Source organism: Cyprinodon variegatus, unplaced genomic scaffold, assembly GCF_000732505.1.
Source record: "Cyprinodon variegatus isolate N-32 unplaced genomic scaffold, C_variegatus-1.0 Scaffold1301, whole genome shotgun sequence".
Taxonomy (NCBI): domain Eukaryota; kingdom Metazoa; phylum Chordata; class Actinopteri; order Cyprinodontiformes; family Cyprinodontidae; genus Cyprinodon; species Cyprinodon variegatus.
This window is the reverse complement of record NW_015151754.1, coordinates 171104-183764: the sequence shown is the minus strand read 5'-3', so window position 1 is coordinate 183764 and position 12661 is coordinate 171104. Positions and strand designations below refer to the sequence as shown.

Sequence of the window (12661 nt, the reverse complement as noted above, 5' to 3'; positions counted from 1 at the left end):
CAAGCAGGCGGGTCCGGATCCGGACCGCGGTTCGCTAATCCGTGACCCCTGCTCTATACCTTTAATCAAGGTGATTGGGTTGGTGGGGCGGCGCCCTAGCAACCTCTATTGATCAGCTGCCACTGGTTCTGGAACCACCTGAGAACCAGAGGCCAATGAAGCACACCTGTGAGTCAGCAGGTGGAAAGATGTCATCGAGAGAACTGGTCAGCAATTCAACCCTTTGCCCCTCATCCTATAAAATCTCACATTTTGACCACATCTGGTATGAGCTGCGGGACAAAACCAGAGACATGTGATAAAAAGCAGGGGGGACTGAGTTTGAAGTCATTCAGGCTGGGCCAAGAAGGAGAATCTGGGGAATCCACCAAAGCAGAGCCTGCTGAGAGAACTTTATGGAACTTGTAAAAACCTGGACATTAATACTAAAATAACCAGATAGATCTGTTTTATCCAAAAGCTTAGAGGTGCTCACATTGATCACATCACAAGGATCAGAGAGAATGCTCAGCATTGGTCCCGGATTTCTCCCTCCAGATGCATGGAGGAAGAAATCCTGAACCATAAGGAAACAAAGCTGCTAAAAACTCCTCTAAAGGGGAGAAAACCAGCTTCTTATCAAAATATTGTCAATTGAACGATGGAGGAAGGGATTCATCTTGATCCAGAAGTTCCAGAAAAATTAAAATCCTCTTGTTTATAATGCCACTTGGCTAAATTAAGTTAATTTTTAGACCTTAAGAGGAACATACTGCTTTGAAGCCAAACACAAAAAGAAAATATACTCAGATTCATTTATGAAAAATATATATTTCTTGATTCTGACAAGAACATATACAATTCTCTTAAATACAGAATTATTTACAACAGCAAAAAAATTAAATAGGAAAACTGTCCTCTGGTTGATATGTACACATTGCATTGTTTTCTTTTTTTTAAATTAGCACATGACTGCACATTAAAAAGGCATCTTTTTGGTTTCAAATGGAGTATTTAAAAAGTCATAATAAAAAGACCCCTGTTGAGTCCTTAACTGGCACACTGAAGACATAAAATCCCCACAGCTGTTTGCACTGAAACATGTTCACGGTCTAATGCTCTTACTGTAGCAGGTAAACATAGAAAAGCAGCATAATGGCAAGTTAGCTAGAAAAACTGGAATGTCCACTGGAAGAAAAACGGAGCAAAGTATTCGTGTCCCTGACGGAACTTTTTATCACATTGTCAACATATTCTTAGATTATTTTTTTGAGTTCAGACTATAAAGTCTAGATAAGCTGAAAATGTAGCAGGAAGGAGACCAGAAAAATTTCATGGTCGTTCAGAACTTGAGGAAGAAGGAATTAAAACAGTTGAAGCTTTCATGTCTCGATGGGATTAGCAGGCAGGAAAGAAAAGACCGACCTGATAGAGGTCAGTCAGATCCAGTTTAATTCCACTATTTGACATCCTTTAGCTGCTTTTCTTAACAAGGCACCTGATTGGACGCTGATTGTGAGCTCAATGTTTCCAATGCAAGATAACCAAATCCAGAAGATAGGAACAAAGTGAAATCTTCTGAAAATAACATATATATATAGATTTGGGACTTGTTATAAAGTCCCGATTGTTCCAACACAGTTTCAGTTCCTGCAACATCAGGCAGGTGAAGTGATTGATTGATTGTTCTTGTCAAACAGGACTTTTCAGATCGAAGAACAATTCATCTCTTCGTTCATTCTCAAGAAAGTGAAGAAAGTTAAATTAGGATTTATAAAGTATATATATATATATAAAAAAAAAAGATAAATAGTGCAAATGACGCGGAACATTCAGTTTTTCTTCTTCTCTCTCATTGTCATCCGAACATTGTCACTATCGAGGCAAAATAACAGTCTTTGTGGTGTTTGTTTGTTTCCATTGAGTAGCAGCAATAAATATTAAATAGAAACTTGTGTGTAGAATAGATCCTCTGGTTGTTCTGTCCGTGACAGAACAGTTTCAGGCCCTCCAGCGTGAAAGCCCCTCCGCTGGTGGTCTGAAAACTCAAAGTTATACCTGAGAACAAGACACAGAAACAGCAGTTAGTCATCAGCGTACAGGATTACTTCTTGATTCTCATTTATTCTAAATTCAAACATTATTTTGGGTTTCTGGAACACAACCTGTGCCAACAAAAAATTATAAATGCTTTAAAATGGTTTTTTTTTTTGTTGTTTAAAAAATAAAAAGTGAAAAAAAAAAAAAGTAGCTAAAACTTACAGGACTCCTCTGAAACCTGACCCAAGGAAAAGAAATAGACTAGATTTACAACAGCAGGAAACTCTTTTTGGGGATAATTTGTATGTTCCCATTATGACAAATACAAACAACACACAAAAGTTATTACCATTTGGTAATAACCTTTGTTATTACCATAATAACATAATACGTATTTAAAAACTTTTCCTCCGTGTAAAACAATTGGATGCAACATACTATAACAGCTAAAAAACAGGAGCTGTGTTTACAAGTTTATTTAATTATTTTATATATCTTTCCTAGCAACTAAAGCTTTGCATACACCATATAGAATAAAAAAAAAAAAAAAAAAACTAGATCCAAAGTCTTCATCTCAAGCCTAAATCTACATGCTTTTAATGTGAAGACAGTTTGCTCTTCTAAACGACGCAGCGATCTCAAACATTAGGAAGCCAAATTGAATCTACAAGAACCAAAGCTTTTTCTGAGCTCGAATAATTTAATTTATTTGCTAACATTTTCACTACAAATAAATAACAGGTGGCAAAGTTGTTCATTTTACACAAGTTTACTGTTACAAATGTTGTGGAAGATGATAAAAATAACAATGCTACACAATAAATTTTGCAGTGTTAAAGTAACACTTTAAGAGTTCAATTTAACACCAATCCGAGTGGGTTATGTCCAACTCGGAATTAGTGTTAAATTAAGTCTTTACATAGTGTTTATCTTACTCTAATTGTAGTTGTAATAACTCTAAAAGAGTCAATATACTTCAACACTCCATATTTACTGTGAATTTACTGTGTATGTTTACTGTGAAATCCTAGTTTAAATAACTGGACGGAGGCTCTCATTTATCCCGTTATGGGTATTAGGATATATTAGCATATTTAGAGTTATTCATATTAGTCAAAATGACCCCATAGGACAGATTTCTGTTAGATTCAGGTCATTTTCTATAAATGTGGTGAAATAGGGAAGGTTTTCATGCTATATTGTCAGTTTAAAGCTTTTTAGACTGTGGACCATTGGGTCAGGAGTAGATTAGCTTCCTGGGGTTTTGGAATAATGTCTAAAAAGCCACGATATAACCAAAGAAGTTGTGCAGATTTCATGATACACATATGATATTACTAGTATGGATGGGTAGTGTTATGGGCCTGATTTTATACCAGGGATGTTTGAAAGGTTTATGCTTTCAAAGAACATTACAGAACCAAAGTGAACTTTGAAGCAGACCTTCTGTATTTGTGGCACCAAAGCTCAGGTTCACTGCCTGTCAGGTTTGAGTCACGAACTCCCACTACAATCAATTGGTAATTGCAGTTATAAAACAATAATAAGTATGCTGATTATTGTCAAATCAGCAGCATGGAAAGTCAAATGAGCATATATCTATATTTACTTTTTTAGACAATTCCTTATCCTTGATAAATCCATCCACACCAAGTCCTTTATCCAAACTAACTCCTAGGGTAGTGTCCATTTAGAAAAAAAAATGTGGATACTGGTGAAGTGGAAAAGAAACACAGAGTCACTGCGAGCACATCGTGGCCAGCCATCTATTGCATGTAAGGATCCAGGAAGGAAAAAAGAGGCGGGCATCCTTGGAACTAAAAAGTGAAAGTTAAAGACTTACCTGCAATGTCTAAAGACTTCGATAACATAATCATGCTGTTTTAACCACCTATAAAAGGTCTGTTAGATAAAGACATGCTATAAACCAGCCCAGCACACTGACCCTCCACACACACAGGTTGTGTCACACTATCCTTGTGGGGACTTTTCATTAACCTCCATTCATATTGCATTTGTTTCTATGGCCTAACCATTACTAACAGATTCCTAACCCTAAACCTAACCTAAACTCACTTCACATCTTAGTCCTAAACACTCAGAAAATTGTCCCCACTCAGTAACAAATACATATACATAGATATAAACACACACATATTATATCTATTTGAAGGGTTTTGGTTAAGTTGTTTGTATGAAAAATCTAAAATCAGTAATGTGACGCCGAACCTTGAACCTTAGCAGCAAATTAACCCGCTGCCAATTTTATTAATCATCGCTCTTAATCTGCCTTAAACAGCATAAAATCAATATAGTATACCCACATTAGAAGGTCTTTATCTAACCTTTATGGACACCTTGTCTCTTGTGTTGGCTCGGTTTACCAGTGGAAACTCATTACAAACATGACAAAAGGGCAACAATTGTTGCTTTTCGCCCTTAAAGGGATGTTAAAAGAAAAAAAAGTGTTCTCATGAGCTTGAGATACTTTCCAGTAACATTAATGACCTCAAGATTCATTTTAAGACTTGTTTATAAACAAGATCAAAGTAATATATGAAAAGCAACAAAATAATGTCATTTTATTGAGGCTCAAAGTATGAATATAGCCAATATAGGTCGTATTTGTTCATTTTAATGAACATACTAGACCAACATACTCTTTTTTGTATTCATCCATTTCTTCGCAGGTAAAAAGACATTTAAAACTATTTCCAACAACTAAAAAGGCTTCTAGCGATGCCTCACCTAAAAACAGGAGGTTAGTACCAAATTTGGTTGATAAGTCGTGAACTTAATCTGCACTGTTCATTGGACAGTTTTATGATTAAAACAAATTGTTTGTAATTCCTTACAAAAACAAAATTTCCTTTTTAATATATATTAATGGCAATTATAGATCTCTAAACTCTTTAAGGCAAATGAATAGAAAGGAGTGAGCATTTCTGTTGCAAAGTAAGAGGACCAGGAAAGTCACTCAAAAAAAGCAACCATGTCAAAATAGAAATTAAAATCACAGAATTAGAAATCCAATTTGAAAAGCCTTTTGGAAAAGACTGAAAATGCCAAATATAGCAATTAAAAAAAGGATTTTTCTTTTTGAATGCGTGATAAGATCATTATAATAAAATGACAATTGATGGTTTTTAAATCTCAATTTAGAAAAAAAAGTATTTGAAAATATCCAGTATCTAATACTGGATGAGACAAAAAACAACCTTTTTGTTATTTAATAATTAAACTCAAGATGTGCAAATATAAGACACTTTCCAGATGGGATTTTTTATTTTTTTCCTAAAGTCTGTGACTCATTATAGGCTGACTAAAGTGCATCTGTAATTTGCTGGTTTATTAGCTCTCCAAACTTCTGCATTCTGGCCATTTTTTCCCGGTTTGTAAATTTGTAAACTTTCATTTAATAAATTAAAGTTCATGCTGCAGATTTTGCAGCAGGGAGGTTCAACAAAACTTGTCACTGCTTGTGTCCCACAGAAGTATTGTTTTTATGGACTAAGAGTTTGGAGTTTAAAAGGTAACATGATTGCTCTCAGCTGAAACAACACATTCAGGTTAAAAAAAAAGTGCAGCTTTATTCCCTTTAAATACCTAGAAGGCTTTAATGCAGACAAATTGGAATATAATTAAAGTTGGAAAGGACCAACACTAATGCAGGGGCCAGAAGAAGGAAGCAACATCTGCTTTCCACATGCATCCAAAGTATGCAATCTAAATGAACAGGATTTCCAAGGACCTTGAATATATATGGGAATGAGGGTTCAGAGTTCAAGATTTCACCTGAAGTCTATGGAAGGTGACGAGTGCCACAATTTAATAGTTAAATACCTTATGAAAAAATGTTTTTATAAATCATTACTATTATAAAACTGGACATAAATACAGAATTGATTCAAAAAATAAAAAAGTAATCCTATGGACCTCGGTTAAATACAGTTACTTTATTTTATGAAGTAAATGTAATTATTTGATGATTTAATAAACTAATGAAGCACACCACGGATTAACGTAAACTGTCACAGCTTGAATCAATTCATGGTGTGCCTCAGCCTGAGAACATGAAATAATTTATCAAATCACAAAGTAATTATATTCACTATATCTGTTAAATCTATATATTTAACTAAGGCCAATATAATTAATTATATATTTACGAAATGCATTCTGTATTTACCTCCAGTTTTAATAAATAAAAATAAAACATTTAAATAATTATTTAATAAGTTATTTATTTATTGAATTGTGCCACTTGTCAACTCCAATAGAAGGCATCGAATCGTAGTATTTTAATTTTAAAAAGCAAGATGAGACAATTTGATGCCTGCTTCCTTTTAGCCCTGCGGATGATGGTGAGAGGAGCTGAAAAGGTTGCTGGAGATTCCCTTCCCTCTTTCCAGGATCTCTGCAGGAACAAAGACTCTGAACATTATAGGAGACCCTCACTTTCTTTGAACCGTCTGACTGCAAACATCCGGCAAACAGTAGCGAAACCAGCTGACATCTGCCCGAGCTGTGAACATACTGAACTAACTTTAACATGACCGTATCTCTGCACTTTTTGCTTGATCCATTTCTCTAAACTGCTGGAGATCTGTCCACTTGTTTTGTTTTTCATGCTTTTAAAAAATCAATGCATTGAAATGGATTAATTGAAGAAGACCTTACTTGCTTCAATATTAAAATTTAATAATAAACAATTCTGTTACGTTTTTTCTATAGTGTAAAAAAAAAAAAAAAAAAAATGAACCAAATTTTCCTGTGATGCAAGTACTTAGCAGCACAACTACCTGTGGTGGTAGGTTGTTAAACTTCTAACGTGAACGATTTCACTCAATATAAAATATCAGCTACTGAAATGATCGACACTTTGAAATCTGTGTGGTTTTTATTTTGGAGCCAGGTTTTGTTCTGCACTTTGTCCTTAAAGAGCTAAGAGTAGATTGACAATGGCAGCCATGTTGGTAGAAACCTGCACATGTTGTAATGCTAGAAGATCACATCTTAAGACTAAAAACTTAAAGCAAGAAAAAATGCCTTACTAATCATTGGTTTTTTTATCTGCATGCATTATATAATGCATGCAGATACCTTGATTTTGTATCAAATCTACTTAAGATACGTTTTAATATCTATGAAAGAGTGCTCTACAAAGAATAACGTAAAATAAGTTAAATAATCTTAATAAGAAAGGGTCTTAAAACATCTAAAATCTGAACTTCTTAGAACAATATTCTTAATTCAAGTCAGTTTCACTTGGTTAGGAAATTCATTTTTTTAGTGTGAGGTAATCTAACTAAGATAAGGAACCGAGCTTTGCACTGCAAAAAACATCTAGATATAAGTTTTAATAATTCTTAAATTAAGTGTATTTACCCTTAATTTTAGCTGATATAAAAAATTATTTGCCAATGGAATTAGTATTTTCCGCCTAAAAAAGATAATTAGATAATATGCACTTGAAATAAGACAAAGCATTTTTTTCTTATATTAAATTGGCAAAGTATGTCACTTATCTCCTCAATTCAAGAAAAAATGCACTTAATTAAATCAAAAATGACTCATTTAGATTTCCATTTTTTTGCAGTGTGGGGTTTGAACTTGCTCTGAACCAGCTATTTCCCATTACTCCCATCACCTGAACTGGGAGGCTTCTATTAGGGAGCTGGTAGTGACTGGCCACTGAATGCATGATAAAACTCCTGGTTTTGTGCCTCACCTCTGTGGCAAACACATGCTGCTCCACAGGCTCAGGGATGAGGAATACTGGATGATAGAGACCGTCCTTTGCAAAACTGAGAGGTGGGATGATGATGGAGGAGTCGTGTTTCTGACTGTTGTGGGAGAAACAGAGGCTAGGTTCAGCAGTGGCAGCATTGACACCTTTTGAGAAACAAGCTTGAAGAAATACTTCACTCAAAGGGAAACAAACATGCTTCTACTTGCCTTCACAGAAGACAAACAGTGAGCTGAGAGAGAACAGGAAACACAAAGATAACCATCAAACCAACACACTGTCAAAGCCTTACGGGTCAAACTTGTTCTTCTCCAGGCGGTGCTCTTCTTTGGCAAGGTTACAGTCGGCCATTTTGTTTTTATACATGGACACGTTGTCACTGCCCTTCTCTGCCAGCGCTGCATCTTTGTTGGACACTTTATATGGACCTCCAGGGAGAAGAAAGGCCTCCTTCTCCTTCAAGCTGCAAAATTGAGTTCCCACTAAACACCCATTGTTGGGCCCACCCCCACCGATCACAGTGTTGCGGTTGTTCACAGTCTCAAGGTCGTTCTTGACAGACCTGGAGATGGCTGCTAGCTTCCTGCTACGGTGGAGTTGACGCAGGATGTGGACACCAGCACACATAAGCAGCATCAGAGTCACCAGACCAAAGGCGATGGCTGCAATCAGTGCGGGATTGGAGTCTTCGCCTTTAGGGGGTCTTTGAGTGGGAAAGCTGAGAAAGTACTCACAGCGTTCACCCATGAAGTCTAAAGGACACCGGCATAGGGGTCCGGTGAAGTGGGCGTAGCAGGTGCCCCCATTGCTGCAGGGGAAATCGTCGCATGGACTCGTGCGCACAGAGCAGTCCTTGCCCGAGAAGCCCAGAGTGCACCTACAGGTGAAGTCGTTGATGCCATCCACGCATGTGCCAGCATTGCGGCAGGGGTTGCTTGCACAGTCATCGATGTTGGTCTCGCAACGAGCACCGGTGAAGCCGGGCCGACACCGGCACATGAGTCTGTTACCAAGGTCCAGACACTGCGCACCTGCAGAGTGGAGGAGAAAAGCGGTTAGCCCGAAAAAACAGACCTCAACTGGCCTCTCATCATTTCTAGCAACTTGTCTAAGGTCCCATCAAAGGACAAAACTGAGACACAACCAGGTAAGCAAGGACTCAAAAACCTAAGGGCAATTCACAGGGGCCAGCTAAACACAAGAACAGGTAGGAGTGTCTACCTCCATGCCAAGACTTGAAACAGAGTCATTCTTGCTAAACCTCTTCACGTAGCTTTATTCTAAAAAGCAAATAAGGAATATAGTGAAATGGTGCTATTCCCCTTAATTAATCATAAAAAGAGGGGGAGAAGGGAGAATGGACGACTTCCGCTTTTCAGTTAAAATGGCTTGCAAGATTTGGGCTTTTAGAGATCACGAGAATATCACCGTAGTGAGTACACATCTCTCATGTTTGTGAACACCATATATCTTTTCATATTTTAACACTGAATATTTGACACTCTGACACAATATTAACAAGTCCTCATCCAGCTTGTATATTGGTGTAGAGTAGATTTCTAATTTAATCCATCAATGTCTAAGCCAAAGCCAACAAAAGTGGGTACATCCCAAAGAAAAAATGTTTGTTTTCCACTAAGCGAGGCTGTAAGAAGACTGCCAACAACCTGAAACTGAGCTGTAGAACAGTTGCTAAGATCGTTCAGATGTTTAAGAGGACAGGGTCCAGTCAGATTAAGCCACAAATCGGTGTCCATTGCAGTTCAACCAGTACGAGCCTTTTCTAAAGACAACCAATGCCTTGCTAAAGAAACTGCAGATAAAAATGCTTGACTGGCACAATATGTCTCAAGATCTAAACCCTGTTGAGCATCTGTTGGATGTCCTCAAATGGTAGGTGGAGGAGCAGACGGCCTCTAACCTCCACCGACTCCATGATGTGGTCATGAAGGGGTGGAGGAGGATTCCAGCGGCAACCTGTAAAAGCTCTAGAAAACTCCAGATCCCCCCAAAAATGTAGGTAGAGACAGAAGTGATGGTGTGTTTAATTATCTTTAGAGGACCACAGGTTTACAGTGTTATGCACTGAATACTTTATATTGAATCAACATGTCATACGGTCAGTGTGAAAACCTATTAGAAACATAATAAATAAGATCATAAGGAATTTAATTTCCCCAATTTCAATGAAACAAACTGTAGCTGAAAACAGCAATTACACAAAACTATAAACACACATATACACAAAGCTGGTAGAATCAAGTTTCATTTATGTAACTCCAACCAATCACTAAATGCAGTCAGAAAAACCAGGAAATAACGATTGATAAACTTGTTGTGTGTGAGTTTCTGTTGATACCACATATGTGGTTAACTTAAGGAAGTTACAATAATCAAACTAACAATAAAAAACTGAATTATACCCCCAGTACCAGCAGTATAGAAAATCCATAAAGATCCTATTAGCTCCTATAAAGCAGGAAAACTTGTTCCAATAGACAACAGATCTGAAAGGATTTAAAGTGATTTCACCATGAAACAAAACACAAATAATTTTCATTCATATTTTCTAACCTGTCAAGATTTCTTGATTCGCTTATTGCCGAAACAGAGACAACTATGGTTCAAAAAGCAAAACAGTAAAGATCCCAACTTCTCTTTCATAGTTTTGCATCAATAATGCTATAATTTTTGTGTGTGTGTGTATATGTATATATATTTATATATATATATATAAATTCTGCAAAAAATATATATATATACATTGATGCACTACATTTTTCAAACCTTCTATTTGCTAAATTTTAAAGACTTTGTCCAGACATTTGTTTGCAGAAGATCAAACAGGCCTGGCAGGTCTGGAAACAATATGCTGTGGCAGAAGATTCCCATTCTGTTTCGTTCCAGATGTCCTTTGGGAGGGGATAACTAAAAACATCCAACAGCATGAGGCAAGGTGTCAACAACATGATGGTTTCTAATCCATCCAGACCTGAAGGAACTAATGCATGAAATGGAAAGGGGTTCAAAGGTCAAACCTTCAGCTGTCATCGAGGACTTTGCTCCTCTGTTTATCAGAGTTATCAGACTGGCTGTCAGGAAAGAAAGGCAGCATTAATCTGCAGCAGGTCCGACATGGCAGCAATGGGGAGGTCTCCCTAAGAGCATGCTGTTGTCATCGGACCTAAGCTGTGAAATCTGAATGGTATCTTCAGAGCAGAGAAAACACCAGAGTAAATCCAAGAGGCTCAAGGGAGTCTGACAGCAATTCACAACGATCCATCGAGAGTGAAGCAGATAGAACGGGAAGGAAACACTGTCTGCCCAGAGGCGTCGGCAGAAGCAACAACACGACAGATTCCACCCATCCTAACAGAAACACCTGAGCAGGTGTTTTCTATCAAGTACATGACCATCTAGAACATTTCAACAAAAATAAACCTGTTCCAAACAGATTTAGTTGCAGATAATACATGGAGATTTGGTTTGGCTCCACCTGCAAGGCATCAAACATAAACAGGACAGAGATTTGTGATGATCTTCTGAAGATATTTGGGCCACCAAGGTTGTTTACCACATAAAAAGCTGCAGCTGCATCATCATTTTAACCAAAATTCTACAGAATAATGTGGAGCTCGGAAACAGGGCTACATATTTGGCAATTCTCCACAACCAAGTTTGTCTTTAAGTGAGAGTTTACCTTAGGGTAGCGTGCTCTTACTGAAAATAAACAAAAAGGCTGAAAGCAGCTCCATATATGGAGGTTTCAGCTGCTGCGTTGCAACATCACAAGCCGAGCAGAACTGCAACCATTATTCTGCAATAGCTCGGAGCGGCTCGGTGAGGAGATGGGAATGACTGCAGATTGGAGATAAGCACACTAATGAAGTCCAGAGGGGAATGGGAGGTCCAGCAGGCTCCTCAGAGGAGACACTGCTCAGCAGCTAAAGATATAAATGAAGACATGAAATTGTGATATTAGAGGAGACGCCTGAACCTGATTATTTGTCTCCTGCTGTGAAAGCCTGCAAATATCTGGAAAAACAAGCCCCATCTCTTCAGACCACATCCTGGAGCCAGTGATGGTTAAATGTTCCACCCCATGATATCCTGGGTTGGTTTAAATTTATGCAGAAATTGTTTTTCATAGCATTTAGCTGCATCAAAACCATCAGTCCTGCTCTGGTCGTTGTTTCAAAGGGATGTGGAATTTCATGGGAGCGGTAGGGGACACGTTACATTCCTCGATTCTCCCAGGAGCATCAAGGCATGAGACTAAAACACAAACAAGGTTATAAATGACTAAAATAAATGTTCTCTATGTTCTCATAGATTTCTCAGCAGTAAAGGGCAAAATAACCCACTCTGTGTAATTACAACAAATGGTTTGGTCTTTGGTTACTCTTTGGGGCATCAGATCCCCATCTATCACCAACAGTTTGCTTGTTCGGGGGCTTTAGTGAAACACGCATGTCTCTTGACAAAGTGACAAGGAATAAACCAAAAAATCAAAAAGAAAATGTGTAAATAAGCAACATTACGGGGGGGGGAAAAAGTCTGAATAATACAGCACCTCAAAAAAATCAAAGACTCGTTTTTAAAACAGAAAAGACAAAAACGAGAAAGAGGAGAGACGGAAGAAGGACGTCCAATATATGATGCTAAGCTAGCTATCTGCTGGCTACAACTAGCCTAGCATCATTACAGGATCCTGTTGAGTAAAATAGGCAAGCTATTTGCTGGCTACAACTAGCCTAGCATCATTACAGAGTCCTGTTGAGTAAAATAAGCTAAATATTTGCTGGCTACAACTAGCCTAGCATCATTACAGAGTCCTGTTGAGTAAAATAAGCTAAATATTTGCTGGCTACAACTAGCCTAGCATCATTACAG

General features: G+C 37.6%; 1 protein-coding gene across 1 annotated transcript in view; it reads right to left on the bottom strand.

Moving 5' to 3' along the window:
- Positions 1–825: 825 nt before the first annotated feature.
- Positions 826–12661, bottom strand: part of dll3 (delta-like 3 (Drosophila)) — a 46057-nt gene continuing 34221 nt past the window's right edge. The window contains exons 8-10 of the mRNA XM_015402116.1: positions 8061–8799; positions 7751–7865; positions 826–2037 (exon numbers count right to left, since the gene is read on the bottom strand). Coding sequence (XP_015257602.1) covers positions 2032–2037; positions 7751–7865; positions 8061–8799 — 860 coding nt within the window. The 3' untranslated portion in view covers positions 826–2031. The remainder of the gene's footprint in view (positions 2038–7750; positions 7866–8060; positions 8800–12661) is intronic.